This window comes from Mauremys mutica, chromosome 6, assembly GCF_020497125.1.
Source record: "Mauremys mutica isolate MM-2020 ecotype Southern chromosome 6, ASM2049712v1, whole genome shotgun sequence".
In the NCBI taxonomy this organism is placed as follows: Eukaryota; Metazoa; Chordata; order Testudines; family Geoemydidae; genus Mauremys; species Mauremys mutica.
The window spans coordinates 32,061,139-32,085,694 of record NC_059077.1 but is presented as its reverse complement, the minus strand read 5'-3'; the positions used below and the strand labels follow the sequence as shown (position 1 = coordinate 32,085,694).

At 39.2% G+C, this 24,556-nt stretch overlaps 1 protein-coding gene across 6 annotated transcripts in view; it reads left to right on the top strand.

Annotated features, from left to right (window-relative positions):
* Positions 1-24,556, top strand: part of ARL15 (ADP ribosylation factor like GTPase 15) — a 196,350-nt gene that overhangs the window by 115,959 nt on the left and 55,835 nt on the right. For 3 of the 6 annotated variants that reach the window (XM_045021555.1, XM_045021553.1, XM_045021550.1), the window contains one exon: positions 5,856-6,742. The exons of the other annotated variants lie outside the window; for them this stretch is intronic. In XM_045021555.1, coding sequence (XP_044877490.1) covers positions 5,856-5,894 — 39 coding nt within the window. In that variant the 3' untranslated portion in view covers positions 5,895-6,742. Of the gene's footprint in view, positions 1-5,855; positions 6,743-24,556 lie in introns of those variants that run through there. 6 annotated transcript variants of the gene reach the window in all.

Here is a 24,556-nt window from a genome sequence, read left to right as displayed (position 1 = left end):
TCATCCTAGGAGGGGAGGGAACTAAAGTTTACCCCAAGTTATTATTTTGTTTGTGTGTTGGAGCCCTGGAACCAATTAAATGCCTAGTAAGAGGGGGTTTGCCTTGTAGTGTCCTTAGTAAAGAACACAATTATCAGACACCTAGATGAACATGATATGTTGGGGAAGACAGCTGCCTTCAATAGGACTTTTGTAAACTGAAATCATGCCTCACCAATCTATTAGAATTTTTAGTGGGTGTCAACGAGCATGTGTCTTAATGCTGTCAGTCTATTGGGCTGTCAGAAAGCCTTTGACAAGTCCCATAGCAAAGGCTTTCAAGCAAAGCAAGCAGTCATGGGATAAGAGAGAAGGTCCTCTCATGGATCAGTAACTGGTTAGAGATAGGAAACAAAAGGTAGGAATAAATGGTCAGTTTCCAGCATGGAGAGAGTTAAATAGCAGGGGCTCCCAAAGATCTGTACTGGGACTTGTGCTGTTCAATATATTTATAAATGATATAGAAGAGGGGGTGAACAATACAAAGTTATTCAAGGTAGTTAAGAGAGACAAGATTGGTGAGGTGATATCTTTTATTGTTGGTGAGACAATCTTTTTAGTTACACAGAGCTCATCAAGACAGTTAAATCCAAAGTAGACTGCAAGAGTTAGAGGACTCTCACTAAACTAGGTGACTGGACAACAAAATGGCAAACAGTGTTGATGAGTTCAAAGTAATGCATATTGAACAACATAATCCGAACTCTCAAAATTATGGGGTCTAAATTAGCTGTTACCACTCAAGAAAGAGATTTTTGGAGTCGTCATGGATGGTTCTCTAAAAAATCTGCTTAATGTTCAGCAGTCCGAAAAGCTAACCGAATGTTAGGAGCCCTTAGGAAAGGGATCAGTAATAAGATAGAAAATATCATAATGCCACTATATAAATCCATAGTACACCCACACCTTGGATACTGCATGCAGATGTGGTCACCCATCTCAAAAAAGATGTATTAGAATTGGAAAAGGTATATAGAAGGGCAAAAAAAATTATTAGGAGTATGGAACAGCTTCCATATGAGGAGGGATTAAAAAGACTAGGACTGTTCAACTTAAAAAAATGATGAGTAAGGGGAGGGATATGATGTGGGGATATGATAGAGGTCTATAAAATCATGACTGGTATGGAGAAAGTGAATAGGGAGTGCTATTTACCCCTTCACATACCAAGAACCAGGATTCACCCAATGAAATGAATAGGCATCAGGCTTAAAACTAACATAAGGAAGTACTTATTCACGCAACACACAGTCAACCTGTGCAACTTGTTGCCAAAAGTGAAGGCCAAAAGTATAACTGGCTTAAAAAAAATTAGATCTCTTCATGGATGATAGGTCCATCAATGGCTATTAGCCAAGATTGTCAGGGACAGAACTCCATGCTCTGGGTGTCGTTAAGTCTCTGACTGCCAGAAGTCGGGACTGGACAACAGGATGGATCGCTCAATAATTGCCCTGTTCTATTCATTCCCTTTGAAGCATCTGGCACTGTTGGAAGACAGGATGCTAGATGGACCATTGGTTTGTCCCAGTATGGCCATTATGTTCTTCCCCAGTGTATATTAAATAAAGTTGCAGCTTGCTGATTGGAGCCATCCCATGTGTCTGTCATTCATTCATCGGCATACCCTGGTCAGTTTGCTCAAGTGTGTTGTGTGGTAGGAAAATTAATGCATTGTCATCATCATCCTGGCTACCACTACTGCATACTAGGATATAGAGATTCCCTATCACAGCATCAGACCTTTTTTCCACTGTCCAAATATATATTTCCTAACTAAACCAGCCTTCAGTATTTCTATGGCTATCCTCTGAGCAGCTCCTAAAATGTAAACATATGGTCTCTACTTCTCCACCAGCCTCTCCCCCACTGTATCTCACTTTCCTCCTATGATATAGTGGAGGCATGCTAAATATAGCAGGTACTTGATGTTTAAATATTCATAATACAAACACATTTTGATGTGTCTGTGATGGAGAGCACCACTCACTGTTTGATTTGCGCCGCCTCTTGATCACGCTGGGGATTAGCTCTCGAGGTCGACGCCCCCTTTGATGGTTTGCACAGTTTCTCTCTCTCTCTGGTCTGAAGCTTCTCGCTCTCAGTCCTCTCTCATCCCAGGGACTGCAGCCTCCTCTTTGTGACACAGCCAGCTAGGTCACTCAGTGTTCCCCCTTCCGGGGTACGGTCCTTAAATTCTCTGTCACTACAACAGTGACCCAGGTGGTCTTCCCATTCACTGCCCCACATCTGGTCTATTCCATGCCCTCAGTGGCTGGTAGGGGAAGCCGGTCCTGCCCACTACTCCAGGTTCTAGTCCAGGGACCCTACACTCAGCAGTGCTGGAATTTCCTCTCCCAATCCTCTCTGCTCCTTGCCTGGACTGCTTCATACAAATCCTGGTTCCCCTCCTTGCTCTGGGTGTACCAGCTCCAAATGCTCCTCCCTTTTCCTAGGGAGTGACTGCCGTTTCCCAGCAGCAGCCCCTGTCTGTTACCAGCTTCCTGGCTTTATAGGACTTGCCTGTTCCTGCGCAGCTGAGCCTGCTTTTAATCAGTTCCCTGCTCCCTGGCTCTCCCTCCACGTGCAGCCTATGGAGTTAATAGGCCTACTTGGCTACCATAATTCCCCTCAAGTCCTATGTGGAGCAGACACCCTATCACAGTGTCTCTTTTTAAATAAAAATTTTATACATTCTGCTCCAGCCTGGAAACCTGGGCTCTCTTTTTTAACCAGATGATTTGCCCCCAAGTGTGAAAATAGTTTATTTTTCCTTACAAGCACCTTTCTTTGCAATGGTCATATTGCTGCTGAAACTCCCTAGTTAAGGATCACCACCCTTTGGAAAAGTTTACCCTTTCTGATAGTCGACTCTCCTTAAATTTGGCAGAGGTATGCAGCTAGAGACATAAAACTAGTCATTCAGTAGCTGGTTGCTGATCACTGCATCTCTTTCCCTTCTAGTTAATCAGTTTTCTTTTTATGTTTTTGCTCTGTCTTACTGTGTTTGTATAGCGCCTGCTGCAATGGGAGCAAAGTATAAATGAGAATCAGATCTATTGTGTTTATACACAATTTATAAAGGGCTAGATTTTCTTTAATATGCTAAGGAATCCTTGAAAGCAACTGTTTAAAAAAAGAAAAGGCCTACAAACAATTTTTCCAACTTCAGTCTAAAAAATGCCAAAAAATAGGCTTTTAATTGAGTGGCTTTAATGGATGAGGCAACAACCTACAGTCTAGATACAAATGACTTTTTTGTTCTGACTTTACTTGGAAATAAACTGGAAGATGTTGTTACCAAAACACTAGTTAAATATGTTTTGGCAATAAATACCCTTAAATTGCTGGGACAAATGCCATATTTTCTATATCGTTTTTATTTTACTATTTTTTCCTATTACAACACAGGTTCCAATCCAGTTAAGGGAGATTTGTGATGTAGACTGGTAAACTCTGAAATCTTTTGCAAATAAACGCATCTGTTAACTATCAGTGTCTCTGCTTAATAGGCAAGTTTAAAATCACTGATTATGTTGATGTGCTTCTGATTCTTTCTTTTGCAAAACAGATGAATATTTTATATTCCAAGCATTGTTCCAAATCACATTCTCTGGCAGTACTCTTACTTTAGTCCTTGTATGAGTTAAAGTATGCTTTCCAGCTCTTGCTTAAACTGCCCAAGTAACCTCTACGGCATTAGGGTACATCAATTTTCTTGTAATCCTTTTTAAAAAAAATGTTAAATTTGTTTCAACAGCTTCTCTTGGATTGACTAGTGGACGATCTAAAAATGGCATTTATTGTACTGACTGAACTCATGACATTTCAGTCCTAGCCACGACTACACAGATTACTCTCTGGGAATATGTTTTTACTGCAGAGGTAATTCTGGTGATCTGAGCACCTGGGTTAGCCTAATCTGGGTGTGAGCAGCCACACTGCCAAGCCACGCTTGAAATTAACGTGTCCTCAGTGGTCCTATACTTACCTGTGTGTGTCACTAGGAACTCTGGGCATATCCAATGGCTCTTTGTGCCACTCTGATTCTTTCCCAGTGAATTCTAGTAAAAATTGTTGGTCCTTCTGATCATGTGGGGAATTGTGGAAAGGCATTAAAGGACTATCGGTGCTCAAGTGGTTTGGCCTGAATCCTCAATGCAAAGTGAGAGGGCTAACAGCCTGAAAGAAGTCTTTATTTTGGCTTTAGGCTAGTATGCACCAGTTAGCCCAAGTTGAAAGCACTACTGAATTCGGGTCAGAGGTTATGATGTGTGGATGGGAGGAGAGTTAAGGTCAACACCTGAGAAGAGCTTGGGGTAACACTCTGCAGTGAAGACGTATCTGTTGTGTGTTACTCTATGGGTCCTGTCTACCATTCCTAAGGTTTATTTTGCCCCCTCTGTCTCTGGCATGGTAACTTGCTTTCTGTGCCATCCCCACTCTTGCTTCCACCTCCAACCCAGGCTTTTCTGATTCTCTGTTACATAGAGTTTCAATTTGGCTGCTATTACTAGTAGAGACCCTAAGAAGAAGTGTGTCAATAAAACAAAGAAACTCACTAGACAAAGTACATTGGAATAGGTCAGTGGGAACTGAGTGCTCAGCATCTCTGAAAATCAGACTACTTTTATTTAGGGGTCTAAATATGGATTTAGACAGCCAGCTTTGAAAACTTTGGGTCTGTACCTTTTAAGAACTACATGAAATACTATATGCAGCATAGAGAAATGCAGTATCCAGTGATTTAAAATTATACTTTCTGTAAGTCCTGAACCGGTTACAAAAAGGACTGCTTTGAGATCTGATACCTTGAAGTGCTAGGAAAGAACAAGACCCCATGCTTTAATGGCATGTAGAGAGCTGATTAGACCTATTGGACTTTAAGATCACATTTTGATAACCACTTTCCCTCTTGCCCCACACCCCCCCCCCATTAAATTCTCACCTGATTTGAGGCCATTATCTCAAGAATTAATGGTAGATTTTATTCTAAATTCCTTTTGAAAGTAACTAGGAATCCCTGCTTTCACATTTCTGTATAAAATAATCTCACGTTTTAATAATATGAAGTAATTATCTGCTAACATCATGTTGCAAAAGAAGTTAGTAATCAGAGTAGTCTGAATTTTAAGCACTTGTATCACCAAATTTTATTTTTTCCTTAATGTTAACTTTGTAAAATTTCTCTAACTGCATTCAAAAGTTAATATTTTTACTGCTCTGTGGCTTCCTCTTCCAATGAAATTGGACAAACCACTTGACTTCATTAGCAGTTGTTTTTTCATGTGTTCAAGAGGTTCTGCAGTACATTCTGTAGGTACACTCATGTTCAATACAAAAGAATCAGTTTGTTTTTCTGTGATGCAGCCAATAATCTGAAAATAAGTTCTTCTAGGTAAGTTAGCTCTGCCTGCACAGCATTAATATTTTCACATCAAGCTGTACTACCCAGCAGCTGCCCATCTTCCAGAACTCTAATCATTAATCCCTTAACATCTAGTACTAATCATCTCTCCCCCCCCCTCTATTTACAAGCCAAGACTAAAATATTTGCTCTTTGTATAAGTCTGTTGTTTTCTGTACTTAATCATTGGGCCAAAGCAGCTTCCCTCTTTAACAGAGATCAGGAACAGTTTGTCAGTGATAGCATGATACCATGGTCCATGGGGCATAATTAAAAGTGGAAGTCAGCCCTTTTTTGGAGAATAAGTTTTGACACATCTGGTTTAAACAGTCATAGTGTGGATAGGAGCTAAATTCAAGTTTCTGTATACAGTAGATGAGCTTCAGATATGTTTTATCTTCAAATTCAGGTTCATGTAAAAGTTTACCAGTGGGACAGCCACCCATGAAATGCACAAAGTCATCCACTGAAGATTGTCTGACCTAAAGCAAAACAGCCATATGTAGCAACTCCAGAAGAAAATGTAAACAAAATACTCATCCAGAAAGGAGTGGATTTCTCTTAAACAATTCATGTTCTTCTCCAGCTTTCTCTACCATCGCGTCGTTGAGCCCGTTTTCTTCCAGTGTACTCATTATATAGGATACTTCAGATCCACCACTATAATTATCTGACTTGAAATTCATTTGTCTTCAATGTGTTGTCTGTCTTGTGGGTTGCCAAGGTGCATGTTTTCTTATCAAATTTTGAGAACCCCCTTAGTTGTGTTAGCTATACTGTGTAAATGATGGTGGACACAAAACACCGAAATGGCTAATAAGGTACAAAGTAGTTATTTTCAATATTTTGGTCTTGCATAGTGAATATAGTTTATTACGGCCATTAAATATTTACCTGTGGGGTGTGTACCCCAAGTGTACATACAACTTTTGTACCAGAGATCTGTAAACATGCACACAATATAACTTACTTACGTGCTTTTATTATTCATTATCTGTTAAGAAAATAGCTACAGGTTTAATAATTACAGTTTAAATGTAAGTTGAGAGCATTTTAAAGACTTTTAACAGATTAGAATAGAACAGCACTCATTTGTAATAATTACTAGGAGACCCATTGTGAATTAGCAAATACAAATAAAGGATAATGCATCATAGTGTATATTGTTTGTGTGGTTAATGTGAATTATTTATATTATTTCACAGTGTACTAGTAAATTTTTTTTACTATATTTTGTAAAAGTAAAGGTCTTTGTAAGTATGGTATCTTATTTCAGCACTCTATTCTTTGCTGAGAAGTGGGGAGAGGTTACTGTTTGTATGCAGATTAGTGATCTACTGTATGTGCATCCTTTTTGTAAAAGATGAAATGGTATAAGGACTGTTGAAGAAACATGGCTACTTTTAAATTTATCTGGAGTTAGATACAGTTTGTCACTGTAGGTGGTCTCAGTAAAGCCATTTCAGATGCAGAGAAGGGGTAGTGTTTTCATTCCCTCGTGTTATATGTACATTAACATGGTTCAAGTTAAAGCACTTCCAAAATAATCGGAACACAAAGAAGTTCATTGCTAGCAAAATTAATTCAACCACTCTCTTGCTGTAAACCTTGTATTCTCTAGAGTGCATACATTTTGTTAAAAAACAAAAGAGTAGAGATGTGTTCTTTTATCATGTAATTACGTAACTGACATCTTTTTATAATAATACATTTGGGTGGTCTGTCCCTGAAACACTTGATTTGTTAGGAAACATTACAGTTTCCACAAGTAATCTCTAACTCCTAAATATTTTGAAAGAATTTTGCATTGTGGTATTGCATCAGTGCATTAGTCACCAGTTAAACTTTCTAAACTACTGTTGTTTGGCATTGTTGAGGGCTTCCCATTTTTATTCATTATATCAGCAAAAATGTGTAAATTTATACAATTGCTTGATATAAATGAAAACAGATACTATAAAGGCCAGATTAGTATTATAAAGGACCTAAGGTGAATCTTTGTTTTATTTTTACTTGGAAAATCTAACAAAACATAGAAAGTTTTAAAATGACTTCAACTGCAATGTTTATGTAGATGTGGTGACCCTTTTGTATCATTGTAGGTTTCTCTCAAATGAGGACTTTCTGTAGTCCAATTGGGTACCACAGATACCTATGAACTTGCTTGCTGCAATGAACCACAATAACTTTTGAGGTTAGACACGCTGTTACTGAGTCTAGGTTAATCTTACTTGCCAGTAGTGGTAAACTGTTGAGTTTGTCAGATTAAAATGGAACCATATTGATTGTATTTAAATGCCATACCCATTTTATACAGGTAAACTGCATCAGACCAGAGTAATCTATCTGAAAACAACTTCTTAGACTTGCTAGGTCAGAACCATTACGCTCTTTTACCCAGTAATGTTTGAACACGATGTTTCAGCAGAAAATTGCTGGTACACTGATTTTTTTAACTGGAAATTCCACTTGTACATAGAGTACAGGTGGTGAAAGACGAATATCCAGATTATTTGGTCATGTGGTCACTCAAAAGCAGCCTATGGTAGTTCTGCCTGATCTATGACATTATTATTTAAAATTTAAGGCAAACAGTGTAAATAGAATAATTTCACAACCGAAATATATTCACGGAAACCTGGGTTAAGGGAACATTGACTAGTCTTTAAAAATAAATAGAAACAAAAAGGAAAGAAGTGTCAAATTTTCCTTCTCTTATAGAATGTTTAGGTTTTACATTCTTCCCCTTCTCTCAATCTGAAGGCCTATCACCCATCCCAATAACTTTTCGTCTGCGGCCCACTGCTTTTAACTTGCATTTGTTGTTTAAAAGAAAACAAAGCCAAACAAAATCTGATACCCGAATCATTAGCTAATTTGGGACTATCCTAGGAAGTCTTTTGGGGGATTTGGAGACCATATAAAATGTCTCCCACAATTTCACAAGCAGAAAGAACACATTGTATAGTATGCTGCCATCTAGCAAGGGCTTTGCTTGACCCTGGTTGTGTCTTGTGAGAGAAATGAAAGACTTGAAGCTAGAACCTTTTGATTCCTTACTATTGCACTCTGTGCCTACTGTGTTGATAGCATCTGAGTGAAAATAAAATGTTCATATCGCTAAAGTGCTGTGTCAGCAGTTTAGAGATTCAAATATTGTTTGTTTGCACTAATAGAGCATAGTAGGGCAGTGCACTGCAAGGAGGGAAGGACTGAAAGGACTGTGGAAGGGGGAGAATGTTGTTCATAGATGGAAACTCTGGTCCAGACAGGAAAGTTGGTGGGGGCAAAGTGACGCCCCCGCAACTCCAGGGTGCAGGCTTCAGTGGCATGATGTGAAGTAATGTTTAAAGGTACTTTTCTTTTCTAGTTGCCTAGACAGTTTCCAGAGCTTAACTGTTTGTCTACTGATGGGAATACCAGTCTTCTAAGATATATGATTAGTGTAAACAAAATACTGTGTGGAGACAACCAGGTACTACTGAGGAGTTACTTGGCTAGCTATCTTAAAGGTAGGATTAAAGGTTTAGATTTAAACAACAACAAAAAGGACAGTGGTTGCACTTGAAATTTCTTCCATTTTGAAAGATTCTACCTTTTTGAAAGATTCTCTGAACTTTACCTGGGGGATAATAAGGAAAACTAGTAATGTTTCTCAAATCAGTAAAAAAAAAAAAAATTTAAATCTGTCCATTGTATGTATATCTACAAATGTAGAGCCTAACTTATGGCAACAGTAAACACACTTGAATTATTAACAACTTTCATTGCTATTCCTACAATCAAAATGAGTACCAGAGATCGTTGATTGAAGAAAACAGATTTTATAAGAGAATATAGAGAAATTTTTGATAGATTTGTAATTTATGAATCTTTGGTTCACCTGCCAATATTGCACCTGGACATTTGTAAGTTTTATATTTTTATAAATTGTTTCTAAAATCCTAGATGTAAATTTGAATCCTGAGTACATATTACAGATCCTATGTTACATATTCCCATGGAACTTGTACTACTTTTTTGAGTAGTGTCCCTATGGTTGCTCCACTTCAGGTGTTCATGCGCCTCTCAAGCCCTTGATCAGAGCTCTCTAGCTCACAGCATCTGTTTGGCCTGTGCATGCACCCTATGCATCCTTGTTGGAGACTACAAGGCTATCTTGGCGTGCACAGGCAAACCGCTCTGTTTGTTCTCTGCTGCCTCGGCGTGAGACAGAACACTAGTGTGTCTGCCTAAAGCATACTTGGCTTTCTCTTTTTATTTTTCCCTTGGGAGACTTGTCTTCTCCTGCTAGGGCATGCCTGGCTCACTAGGCTTCAAACGCTGCCTCTCAGGCTGGGAGAGTCTACTGGTAGGCAATGGGCACTCCAAGTGTGTCTGTTGCCTGGGGAAGTCCCAGGTCTCTCAGAAGTGTTTCTTCTTCTTGGCCCTTAAGTCTTGGGCAAGGAAGAACAGAGAACTAAAGCTCAGACTATTAGCCCTGGAACACTTCCTTCAACTGCCCTCTGAGCCAGGTTAAGGTCTCCCCCTCGCCCCCCTGGCAGAGATCCAGTGACTCCTCATTTTGGAGCATGTTTCCTCTAAGGAAGGGAAAGTCTTTGCAGCCCTCTGGGAAGACTCCCAGCAAGAGGATCGCAGACTCACTCTAACGAGCCAGCTCCAAAAAAGACCAAGTCTCCATCGAGACCCTCAGTCTCCAAGGGTACCATTGAGGCAAAGCCCTGGAGCGCCAAGGACAAGAAACATGGCTGCTCTCCACCACTAAGGAGAGCAAGCACAGGGTACCGTCAAGTCTAGCCCTGCCATCTGTATCGAAACATCTCATTCAGCCATTGGTGCCGTCCCACACCTTAACCCAGCCATTGGTGCTGATAGAAGCAGCTCGGTTGGGGTGCCTATGCAAGTACTGAGCAAGTAATGGCACCAGACATCTACAGTGGCAGCAATATGCCTATCATTGTCAGTAACATTGCTTCAGCTATGGTGACCTCCGCTGAGGTGTCACTACCAGATTGCTTTCTGGTACCACAGGAATTCTGATACTTGAGGGGTCTCTTGGCATCAGATGAACCAGAGGCCCCATTGTTGACAGGTACCGGGCATCTCTTGCTATCAAGACCTCTGCCTCTGAGCAGCAATCCTGTGGCACAGGACTCTCCTCCATCTTCATTGGCTGGCCTCTCCCATGGGAATCTGCTTTTGGCCAGCTGCAGAGATCACTGTGCAAGTGGAACCAGCCTTGCAAGCCACTCCCTGCTTCCTTGTGGACCCCTGCAATGTCATATTGGGACCAGTGGGTTGCCTGTCACTGATGAGGTGCTTGGGTCTGCAGCACTAACTTCAGTTCTGGATGCTGTTCTGAAGCTCCCTCCTCCTCCTGGGGATACTGCTCGGAAGTCACCTGAAGTGGAGCACTCTTAGGGAAACGTTACTCACCCTGGGCAGTAACTAGTTCTTAGAAGTATGTGTCCCTATAGGTGCTCCACTATCCGCTTGCCCTCTACTTCAGTTGTTCCCCAAGGGATGACTGGGGAGAGAAGGAACTGTGGCAGTTCGCCCATGTACCCTGTATAGCCTCAGTGTTTGCCATGGGGAGGCATAGGGCCCATGCATGGGCCGAATGGATACTGCTAGCTAGAAATCTCTGTTCATGATCTCAAGAGGCCCATGCGCACCTGAAGTGGAACAGTCGTAGGGGACACATCTTGAAGAACTTCAGTTACCGCACAGGCTGAGTAACCATTCCTTTTAATCCCCCTTTAAAAAGCTTTTTGTCTGATACTAACATGTACCCTCATAGCTTTGTAGTGTTTGCTGGTATAAAGCAAAAGATGTTACAGGCTGCAAAAATAAATATTAGACTGTTTTCCTCACCTGCAGTCAGCAATTAGACTAGATAGCTGCAACAGTCAAAATCAGTCCATTTATATCTGGGATTCTGAGCATGAAGGCATCTTGCACTTATATTAACCATTTTGTCACAATAAGAATGTGCCCGATTCAATATTCCTCTGTTACCATTATGTCAGATGTGTGTGTATGGATATATACAATAAAATCCCTAAAAAGATGTAGGGAATCAGACACTTATATAAACACACGATTCCTGACCGTTTTTGGATCATTCTCTGTTAAAATCTTTTCTGAACATTATCAATGTTAAAATGGTAGATACTTTTAAAAATTCTTGCACAAGGCTTTTAATGACTCCTCAGATGATTAAACTTGAAATAATAATTTAGTTTTCTTTCCAATATTTGTATGTTTACTTACTGCATGTGAAAGCCATTAAGACTAGACAGTTAAGAACAACTTGTCTTAACTCCCTTGTTTAAAACTTTTCCAAAGATAGTCTGATGAAGATGGAAATCTGACACTATTTCTCTTCTAATCTCTTTCATAGCGCTGATGATTCTTATGGCTCATATAGATTAAATAAACAGGTGATGAGTTATTACCTGGACATGGATAAGCCCTCCCATAAATCTCTCCAAATCCTACAAGCAGTTGGAGAGAAGTCCAATAGGGGATCTGTCTGGATACAAATTATATCCAAATGGATAGCCTGGATGTATGTGAGCTGCTTATATTGGTAAAAAGGTCTTGTAGCACAGCACATTCAGCTAGAGAGATGGATGCTTTGGCCACTTGCCTGTGTATGTAATAGCTGAGCTATATAAAGGAGCTGTGAGGCGCTCACTGTATATCTTTGCTCAGCACTATTGTCTGGCTATGCCGAAAGAAGGACAGGAGACATTTTACATGGGTTTAATCAGGCTGCAACTTTATTATTAGATGTCTGGGACTACCCGGCAGATAAGTATACAGTGCAGATAATCCCAGGTTATTCCGTAATTATCCGGTGGGCTTTTACCAGCTCCCCCTTTTTCCCTTCCGGTCCCTCCAACAAATCCATTAACGGGGCCTTACCATCCACACACCCCCATGGGAGGGTTAAGAGTGGGCTATAAGAATGAGGTGTTGGCTCCCTGTCGTACCAATCATAAGAATCCCCAACCACACCCCCTCTCCCTCCCCCATTTGTTCCTTTTATGAACACCTCTTTTTAAGTCCTTTTCCAAGCCATTTATCCAGTCGCTGTGTATCTTTCCTATGGAATACCTGCACTGGTCATCCGCCCTACACTTAATAATGAGTTGTGACATATGGCCTACTGCCCATCATGTCATGTATGAACAGAGCCCTTCCTGAAACCTGCTGTGGGGAAGGCGAAAACCCCCACAACTGCACCCAAGCCAATATGGTAGTAAGAGAAAAATTCTTTCCCAGCCCCCCTAAGAAAGGGACGGCTAGTGTAATGCCCACAGCAGGTGTTGACCAAACCTGTTGTTTTACCACCTAAAAGGGAGGGAGGGTGGGTCCTGCTTCAGCCTTGGTCCATGTAAAAAGGAAGGTGCCAAGCTGCCCCTTTTAAACCTTGCATTCCCAGGGGATGAGTCAGCAACCATGCTGACCCCTTTTTTTGCAGCAATTTGCATCTCCCCCATCATCACTAGCCATAAAGCAATGTTCCCTCTACTCGGCCAGCCAGCCAAACACCCCACCTCCTCACTTAAAGGTGCAGGGCGGTCATTCTGTCACTGTCATAGCCAGTTCAATTACTCATTCCAAGAGTGCAGTCCTCCAGTAACTCCAATTAAATCCCGGGTTCATTAGTACTGCTAGTCAGTCTCTGAGGATGAGGGTCTGCAGAGACCTATTTATAAAGGGGGAAGAAATTATCTATTAGTAACTAGAATATATTGCAGCTGCAAGTCCACACTCCCCCTCCATCTTACAATTCTTTGGAGTAAAATTCTGCACGAGCAGAGAAGGCTGAAGTACAGCCCCAGTGGTACGCTCCTCTGAAAACTGAGACTTACAACATGCAAATCTTAGACTATGGCTGTGAAGAGGCGAAATAGTAGTTAGTAGTAGAGTAGTTAGTAATAATTTCCCCTATACTTACATGAAGCAATGCAACTGCAGGCAGAATTAGCATAACTGAGCCAAACTTCAGCAAGTTACAATGGGCGCGGTGATTCTCACTGTGTGTTTATTTCAGGATCAAGACTTCTTTAGTTATGAAAAAATCTTATTGGAGAAGAATATATTCTAACGTGGACAAAACTCCAACTATGACTGAATTAATTCCTGAATGATATTTAATGCCACTCATGAGACAATGCTGGACTGGATCTAAAAAGTGTAGAAAGTGTACCCAAGCATTCATCTCTCACTCATGCACACTCGCATACCATGTACATCACATGTAGCTCAGGATATTTATTAACTACTTATCCTTGCTCTCTCTCTTTCTGTATATCAGTGGTGGGCAGCCCATCAGGGTAATCTGATTGCGGGCTGCAAGACATTTTGCTGACATTGGCCATCCGCAGGGACATGCCGTCTGCTGCTTCCCACAGCTCCCATTGGCTGGGAATGGCAAACCGCGGTCACTGGGAGCTGCGGGGGCCTTGCCTGTGGACAGTCAACGTCAGCAAAATGTCTCACGGCCCCGCAATCAGATTACCCTGATGGGCCGCATGCGGCCCGCGGGCTTCAGGTTGCCCACCACTGATGTATATGGTGCCTGTATTCAAAAATAGTCAGCATTGCTCCATGTTCTTGATATCATCCTGCTTTATTTATTTTTAATAATTATACTTTTAAATTGGTGTATTCCTCTTTTCCTCTTAGATTATTTCTTGTGGCTCAGTAGCTAGAGCTGATGTCTGAATTTGCAGGAACCTTGTTCCACATGCTTTCCGAGCCTGTGTGACTGCAGCTTGTCCTAATGCGTATTTTCTTTTGATATAATCCAATATATTTTTTAAAATCAGTTTTGAAGGGCCATTATTAAAAAGCAGCATATGAATTCTCAAGAATATTGTAAAAGGAGCTGTCTGATTAAGACTGAGATACTCCTTAACAAACGCCCATAAATTAATAATTATGATCTCTCGTCCTTGTTTACAATTTTCATTTCATAATGGCAGTAACACATGACAGTTTATTCCTAGGGATTACTGCATTTCTCGACTAGTTGATGTCAGTACGCCTTTGGACTTGAATTTTCATAGCAACCAAAGGATTCTCTGATCTCCCACAGATGTGCTATCTGTCGTGTCTTATTTTGATTCTTCATATTACTAAAAAGCAGAAATATTTGAGCATAAGGATTTAAACTTTTCATCTTAAAAGGACAGCATCTGCTTCTGCAATTTTGGGATGTGGTTTAGGTTAAGGATATAAACGAAATGTACTTTACTTGTTAATGGTTGTATCCAAATATATGTTCCTTTATGGTAATGAAGTGATTTTTAAAATAGGTTTAGATCTTTGGTTATGTCTTTAGACATTCTGATTATGTACTTGGTACAGGGTTTTCATTTGGAATTCAATTTCTGTTTTATATATTGGATTAGCAAATGTGTTTTTTTTCCAAGTATGATGAAAATTCAGTTTTCAAACTTAGAACTTGAACTGATCAGTTTCAGAATGCAGTCAAAGTGTCATGTCTCAATAAATATAGTGAATATGTTGGCTTTTATCTTAACTTGCTTTTGTAAGTTTTTATGATTATTAAGTAAATGTTTTGTTGTTCTTATAAATTCTTTGGACTGATCTGGATGTCCCTGGACAAGTCTATGTAGTCTGCTCTATTTTGGCCTTTGGGTTGGAGTTTAAACTGGTGGTTTGGATCGGCTCAACTGTGCCGCTTAAACTATGATGATTGTCATTTTTGGACTAAAAATCCAAACAGAATTATTCCCTGAACATTTAGATGCGTTCATTGTTTAACTTTAAAGTTGTTAAGTTTGCAAACAGTTCAAATGATTACTATTTTATAGGGTCCATCCTGCTCCCAGTGAAGTCAGTGGCAAAAAACTCCTTTTAATTTAGCTGGGAGCAGAATCAGGCTCTTTAGACCTTCCCTCTGCATCATTTCTTTTTCCCTAAAATTGTACAACATTGGTACTGCTAGGGTATCTCCACTGATGCTCCAAATAGACGACCCTCACGTGATCTGACCAGCAAATGTCTAGCCCTCCTCTAGAGAGGCAAGGTGGGTGAGGTAATACGTTTTATTGAAGCAACTTCTGTTGGTGAGAGAGACAAGCCTAATATCCTGGGACCAATATGGCTGCTACAACACTGCATAAACATCCTCTATGGATGTTAGACAGCATAGTGGCTAAACGCTAGCCATTCCCAGGAGTCTCTCCATACCATAATTGTTGGAATATAGGCCCACATTAGACCTAAGTAACCTATGGTTTTAAACTGAGTTTGGATCTCAACATGAGTGATAGGCCTATGGCCAGAAAAATGAGATCATGAAAAAGAGGGACTGGCTATGTTAAATCTTATTTAAGGTTTGAGCTGTGAAACAGAAATAAGAGAGAGCATGGTTAATTGAGCACCCAAGGTGCCATAAATAATTGGTTGGAAATGTTTACTCCAGGAGTTGGGAAGAAATGAGGCAAAACAAGATAAGAAAATCTTGGAGAGCAGAGTGCAGCCCTAAACTGGTTTCAGCTGACTAGTTAAGGTCGAATAACCAGTAATGACATCACTTCTTTGTTGTAGTGTATAAAAAGAAAGATTTTTTCAGGGGTTCTTTATCAGCTTTTCCTTACCCCTTTGGAGTCATGCCATAATGGGAAGGTCCAGTTGTGAGTATACAGCTAATTCTTATAACTGTATTATTAATAGGGGAGAGAGTATAGGCATGTGTATCTTATATTTGTATATGGCATATAACCAACACCAAGTGGCCCTTGGACTAATAAAGGAATGCCTGTGTGGAAGCTGAGTCATGGTAAACCTTAATAAACTTATTAGGGAACTTATTTCCAACACTAATGGTCTCACCATGGTATTTGACCCATTCGTAGCAACACCATGATATTTTAGCAGAAAAAGTGTAGTGTATAGAGACAGCCTTACTATAACTGAAAATGAATAGGAGTTTGTGATATGGAGATATAACTCTGACTTCAACTTGTTTGGTCACTTGAGTAGTTTTTATCATTTCCCCACAATTTGAAGGATTGCATATATATGGTGGTACTTCTACATATTAATATTATTTTTCAATAACATTTGGTATTTTTCCCCCTAAAAGTATAATCCTGGATTACTTAAAACAAAGGACAGTGGAGGGAAAAAAACAAAACAAAATCTTCATGACAGTAACCAGAACTAACTTTACCATCCAGCCTGGACTAATTCAGTCATACTTATTAAATTTCCTAGTAAACTTGTCATGTGTACTCAGTGTTCAGCATTGGTTGTCATATGACAAATCTGTCTGGTAGTATGGTAATTATCCTGACATGTCAGCCAATCTTGTCCCATCTTACAGTTGCATGAACAAACCTAATAACTCCACCATTTCCACTATTGTAAAATACCTTAAAATATTGATAAACATCAATATTGAGAAACTAAATAATAATAATAGTACACAACTATTTGGTACTGAATGTCCATTGATTCCATTGTGAAGGAAGTTTTGTACCTAGCATAAGATTTGTGAGTAACATTCTCTCATTTATGAAACAGTGCCACCTCCATTATATAGTACATGAGCCACTCCTCTTTCCCTGTCTGGTCACGAGTGACCTGGTAAAAGGGTTAACCAATAAGTACTGTACTAAACTGAATTGTATTTTTATTTTTTTGTAAGGAATTGAAATTGGGATTCGTGTGAATGGTGTGACGGAATGCATCATATTCTTAATATCTGGAATGCTTATGCTGATTTTTTTTCAGTTAATTTTTACACATTCATTTAACAAAAAAGAAACAAACAAAAAAAACCTTCATAGATAATGTCCATGATTAGGACTTTAGGATCTATTGTTGACTGTATTGGAAAACTGGTTAAATGCTATCATTTTCCAGATAATGTTCTTAACTTCTTGGCAATTGTTCGTTGTTTCAAACCCCTCAGGATAATTCACAGCTCCACAAAAACATGAGTCTAATACATTACAAATTTCCCTAGGAGTATCAACATCTTTTCCAGCTGTTTGGATAGTATGTCTAAAACCTGAGCAGAGCTCTCATCTCTCAGTATTGTTTTGGGCTTTTATACTTTGATTTTGGTTTGTTCAATGTTACAGTTTCTAAACTGAGCCAATAATCTGATTCTCTTTGGTTTTCTTTGCAATACTTAACTCTTACTGCAGACAATAAAATGATCTATTATCCAAAGATTACATTGTTTTCAACTATTTCTATTCACTAGTGAAAAATTTTGTACCAATGTCAACAAAAATCTTTTAAAATCCTCTCCAGGGAGTTTCAAATACTATTTGTGGAATAAAACATTTCCCAGCTATAATCTTAGATAAGCAGACATTGGGGGCCACGTACGAATATTGATAAACTATTTTCAATATCGTTTTGGCAACTAGCAAGGTTATAATTCATGAAAAAAGAACGTATTTGTGATCATTCCAAATACTTCCTTGTCTATTTTATCTGGCATGTACGCACAAACCTAGTTGTAACAGCTTTAAAGATTGGCAAGCCATCCAGTAAGCAGCCTTAGGTGGGAATTGGGCCTCTAAAGTTTTCCATCTCAATTAGCAAAAAATAAACTCGTTCCCTAGCCTAGCTACATAAAATTATTTACTTTCTTATAACCTTTAATAAACTGTCATTGAATAGAGAGAAATAGAATTAAGTCAAAAAGTAATTCAGAGTTGGATCAAATAGTATTGGTGAAGAGTTATGGTATACCACTCTCGTTTTGTTGGGTTTGGTGATGAAGCATAAGAGGTTATAAATATAACCATATTAATCATAGGTGCCAAGTTGCACAATACTCTGTTTTAAAAGTGGCACATTAAATATGATAATATAATAATGGTGTTCATGAAAACCTTTCACTTTATTAATTTCCCATTTCATCCTTTCCCTCCCAAATGGAATGTTAATTGTATGTTTTTTGTGCTCAGTGAAGAAAGCTTATCATGGCGTTCTCTTAAAGATTATAGGTTGTTCACATTCCTCCCTATCGTTGGCATTTGATATTAATGAAAACGGTGACCACAGGTCTCTGTTTTTGGAAGAACCACAGACCAGTTCATAGCTGTGGAAGGGTGGATTGAGTTAAATCCCCAATTTTAATCATGATGTAAATAGACAAGCAGGAAATTTAAATAATTGATTTGAAGTTGTTTTGTATTTATACTTCTATTTTCCTAAAGCAAGGTTCATTTTCAATGGTTGGTAACTATTGAAACATGTTGATTTACAGCTAAATATAGCGGTTAAACTAAATTTTGGTGATTTTGCTTGCCAGGAGGATACAGGACATCAATACACATTTATTTAACCCTAAGCTTACCTTACTTTTATTCAGATTCTTAATATTTATGTTTTATTATGTTAGAAAAAGGTAAATGATGCATTTATTATTTACTAGATGGTTATTTTTTGTGTGTGTGTGTGTGTGCAGAGCAGTTTGGATGGATATTCAAATTGAATTAAAATGCACAATCAGCATTTAAAAAAAAAGTTTAAAAAACTACCTAAAATGTTCTGGATTCTTAAAGGGAAAAAAAACAAATGTTTTGAATTTAAAACTAATTGTTTTATTAAACAAAGGCAGTATTACCTGTAGTTAATGAATTGAACCAATGTTTTCTTGCCACCATGTCCTTTAAGATTTTAGAGCTCATAGACCTCATCCTCTGACCCCTTGTTTTTATTCATGGATGGGAAGAGGAAAACAAACTTTCCTGCCTTTTCAACTCCCAATTAATTTCTCATCTTTTTGAATGAAACTAGTCATTGAACCAGAGTTGTGCTAGCCCATTGGGGGCCCTAAGCAGGAATATTTTGGGACCTCTCCTGACAACACATTCTTAAAAAGCAAATAAGGGTCCCCCTTGAGCTGCTTATCGCTCTAAGCAATTGCTTAGGCCTTGTCTACACTACAGGATTAAGCTGGCCTAAGTACAGACTGTGATGGTTCATGTCACACTGTGCCCCTTATCTGTCGCTGGTTTGCATCCTCACAAGCACTTCCACCAAATTAACTGTATGGGGCATTGTGGGGCTCTGTCAGCCCCATAGGGGCTCACAGCTCGAGCCCCCAACCCCGGGGCCGATGGCCCTGGCCGCTCCAGCAGTGAGCCCTGCATGGGGCTGACAGCTTGGGCTGTCAGTCCCCAGCGTCGAGGCTGACAGTCAACAGGCGATGTGAGTAATGCAGTGTCTACATAGACTCTGCATTGCCCTAACTGCATCTACCTAAGCACTTCGCCGCACACAGAGGTGGAATTATTAGGTTGATGTAGTGGGTGACCTGTATTGGCAGGAGCAACTGTAGCGTAGGCACTTAGGTCGATATAAGATGCCTTATTTCAATCTACCTCTGTGGTGTTGACCAAGCCTTAGTCTGCTTATGCCTAGCACCAGCTGTGCATTGTCCTGAACTAGTTGGATAAACTGAAATTATGGAAATTCATTCTGTACTTGCATAAGAGGCTACTGCTGTCAAGCAAGAGCTGCTTTAGCACTTCAGCAATCTGATTCCAGTGACTTCCCCTAGTTCGGGGCCAACTTTCTTTAAAACTTGGCAGCAAACATACCTATTATTCAGTTGGAACGATTTGAATAGATTACAGTAAGTTTACATTGTCCTAATTTCAAATTTATTTTTAAAATTTAAAAAAATCAAATATTTTTTATCATTGATTTTTATCCACCCTAAGCTGTGGAATACAATGCCACTCCGACTGTCATTGATGGCACTAGTGTTGATCAGGGGCGGCTCTAGGTATTTTGCCACCCCAAGCACTGCAGGGAGGCTGCCTTCGGCGGCTTGCCTGCGGGAGGTCCCCGGGCCCGCGGATTCGGCAGCATGCCTGCGGGAGGTCCACCGAAGCCACGGGACCAGCGGACCCTCCGCAGGCATGCCGCCGAAGGCAACCTGCCTGCTGCCCTCGCGCCGACCGGCAGAGCGCCCCCCCGTGGCTTGCCGCCCCAGGCACGCGCTTGGCGTGCTGGTGCCTGGAGCCACTCCTGGTGTTGATGTCAGTTCACTCCACAAGTTGGATGCCTACAACTGAGCCGTTTCATCTGTCAAACAGGCCAGATGATCCCTGGTGAAAGGTTAGACAGCTTAAGTTTAACAGTGCTTGGTTTATTTGGACGATTGTCCTTCAGTAACCTTCTAAATGTGGGCATCTATACACTAAACTTACCACAAGCAGCTAGGCTCTACTTTTCCTGCAGATGAAAACTGGGAAGACTTGAAGATTCCCCCCTCCATCCCAGTTTTATATAAAACATATCCATGAAATGTAGGTGTGTACACTGAAGAATCAACTTGCTGACAACCCCCAAATCCTTATGCTCATGGGTGGCCTAGTGATACGATCACATTGGACAGGGGTTGAATGTTGGTTTTGAGGGGTGGGGTGGGGTTGTGGCAAGTGGATGGGAGATTGGTGTGCAAAGTAATAACTTCAGAGGCCCAAAGAAAAAAGACTATCTGTGTCTTGTTCACCAAGATGTTAAAATTTAACACAGTAAAAAGTGCTAAGCTCAAGCAGCATCAGTTCTTTTTTTGCCTTGATGTTATATGCAAACACTCTTAAACAGTGGTGTAGGGATATTTAAATTACTGGATATTGGTTTCTAAAATGTAATAGCTAATTATTTTTGCATGCACTGAAAAGGTTGGACCTCCTTGTTGATCTAGAGACCCTAGATTATGCCAGTGACCCGACTATGAATTTACGAAGTCTAATAAAAAAATTTTAGTGGCATTCAGGTGAGGGTTAAGGTTTTACTAGTATTTATACTACTTATTATTTGCTAAAAATATCCTTATCTTGATATTGTTTCAAAGAAGTGCAAAAGTTTTTAGAGCCAAAGATGCTTCAGTTGTGGGGTGGAGGGGATTATTTGGTTAAGGCAATAAGATCATAATAGTGACCTGCTTGGAAGAAAGCAAAGTCTTATTTCTTCAAACTTTGAACTGGTAAGAATTATTGTGCTAAATGTTTTATATAGTAGGTATGTGCTGGCCTCTATTATATGTGGAACTGCAAAAGTTTATTATGTAAATCTTTCTGTTTGAGCTCTTACCATGAAAACTAGACTTGTAGTTGAGGAAACTAGCTGATTTACCTGTACATACATTTATATTTATAAACTTTTCTCATTTTAAAGACTGTATTTCGTTCCTAGTGGTATGGAGCTGTCATTATTGTCACATGTTTCTAGTTTTTTAAAATTAATCTTTCTAAGATAGACATGGAAAGAAAAACTAGCTGCTCAGAACACTTCATTAACAGGAAAGTAGTTGAAGTTCTGCCATAGATACTTATGGGAAACTATATAATTCTGTTTGGCCCCTTAAGATTTCCTTGGGAATTCAAATCTTTGTGAATAACTAATAGTTCTTTTCTAAATATGCTGTGGTAGACAAAGCATGCTTATTATGTAAATATATAGTTACTAAAGATACCAGGACACATGTAAGTATTTAATATCTATAAATTGAGCTCACTTTATCATGAATTACTGAAGTCATTTTCAGTACTCTGTATCATAACTTATGTGCAGGCCAACAGTCTATAATTTAACTAACTGAATCTGTGACCTTTATAAAACCTTTGTCTTGGGTATACAGTTGTAAGCCAAGTATCTCTTAATGCAAACAACTTGATTTAGAAAATCTGCTGCTTATCTTTCTCTTACACTTATTGATTTGAATCTGATTTCCTATATATTCAAACAGTAATGCTGGCTGAGATTTTAACACACGTTAACATTTTAAACGTCAGTAGATTTCATAGGAAATGTCTTACAAGAAACCGGGGTGTTCATTTTTTTCACAGCGTGTTCTGCCAGTTGTGGAGCAATCATCTTTAAACACAGATGAGTGACAGTATATGCTTCCTTCCTTTGTCACCAAATTCATTCTTTCTGAAAGGGGAAACCCAGGATCCTCCCCAAAAAACTTTTCATCCTTTTAACCATTTAACCTTTTATTCTCTGCTTTTTTCTGTTCAAGGAACATATGCTAAATATTTCTTACATTACAGCTTAGTCTTAGATAAGTGGGTAACTACTTCTGTTGGAAATTTTTTTTAAATTTCCAAACTATGACTAATGCAAGCTCCATAAGGAAGAGACCATATTATCCTTTCTGTACATTGCAGAGCAAATGATTAAAACTCAATAAAGTAAGACAGGCAGGAGCTGTGAAAGCTTCCGCTTCCCCTCCCCCCCCCTTAATGCTGCTTCATTCCTGATATGCTGTGCACCTACTTTTCAAGTCCTGGGTGTCTCATGAAAAAAGTCTTCAAAGCATGCTTCCACCCTGCCCTGTAAAGCATCACTATATTCCACTTTCTGTTCCCCTCAAGCTGCATCAACGTAATACTCAGCTAATATGAAAAAACTCCTTACACTATTCTCCCTCTCCAATTCACCATCCTTACAATTCTCCCCTATTTTTTTAATTACACCAGGGAAAGATGTGATTTGCAATGTCCCTTGTATTAATCAGGATCAGTGGTAAACATTTCTATTCTAGGAATACAAAAGTAAGATCTTGCACGTGGTGCTATACCACTTTCAGAGGAGATCACATATTTGGTCTCAACCCATTGTTTGGAAGGTACTACTCTTTTAAATATGTAATACAAGATTAATTGGGCAACTCAAGGGCTCTGTCTCAGCAGTTCACTATGTAGTTTACCAAATGCCTGTAGCCTTCTGCATTAATTGAATTTGGAAACCTGTTCCCATTAGAAGAGAGATCACACAAGATTGCATCTAGCACACTCTTATTTTTTCTTCACTGTGAACTACATACTGGATATCAGATTTGGTTGGTAGTGGTCTAAGGTAGAGATGGTTGAAAAAATTGACAGTTTTCTATTGAAAAGTGTTTTTTTGTGAAAATCAAAACGTTTCATAGGAACATGTCAACTTTGACAAAATTCTTGATGGGAAAGTCTAAATGTTTAATTTAGACCTATATAATAAAATAATGTTAATATATTGTATTATGTAGTATATTTTGACATTCAGCTTTTCAGTCTGATTTAGAAGGAATATTGTTTTGAAATGTTGGAATATTTCCAGTATGGAAAGTCCTGGTCCTGACCATCTGTAGTCTGAGGCTTTTTATAGCCTTGTAACAACAGGTGACTCAAAGACCTGATCCGTATGAATTTCCAAAGGAGTAGAAACAACAGTATAACTCTACCTATTTCTCTCTCCAGCCAAACCTCTTGCTATGACTCAAGATTTAATTACAAAAGTTGTATTATCAAGTTATAATGAAAATCTGTGTAAAGAAAATACAGCAACAATTCAGTATCAGTAACAAACCAATAAGGATGACATTTTTTTAAACTAATATTTGAAAGCTTTTGTGACTTTAAGAGCTGAAAATCCATATATCCAAGTTACAGGACAGAAAGAGCCAAAAACTTTGGCTGGCACTGAGTTCTAAAACTAACAGTGATGACTGAAAATACAGATACCAAAACATAAATTCAAAAAAGCAAGGGATCCACCTTTACCTGAAGCAAGAGCTTTCCAATAAGTTTGTTTATGTAGGGATTATTTTAAATCGCAGTGAAGAAGTCTGTCTTATCTAAAACTCTGTTATTTTTTGTTCATTAAGAACAGCTGTGTACTGTCCTTTTAAAACATAACACCAAAGAGATGTTCATGTTTAGGTAGTTAATTTAAAGAGATTTGGATTCTGATAAATTCACCTTTTTGGGGTTATTTTATTCTATTGGAATGTGATCTGAGCATAGGCTTGGGATACAAATACTCAGAAACTCTAATCCTGTCTCTGCTGCTGACTTCTTCTGCCAGCCTGGGCAAATCTCTGTCGCTACTACGGTTTCCCTGTCTCTAAAATAGGTATACTACCACAGGAGTGTTGCAAAGATTAATGAATATGTATAAATTACTACATAAGTGATGTGTGTTGCTTTTGATTTACTGACTTTTTGTCACAGTTGAGATATCCTTTAAGATTAACCTCCTTTTAGCATTCTATTTTTCCTTCTGTAATGTGGGTTTTATAAATTGTTAATGGCTTCTCTT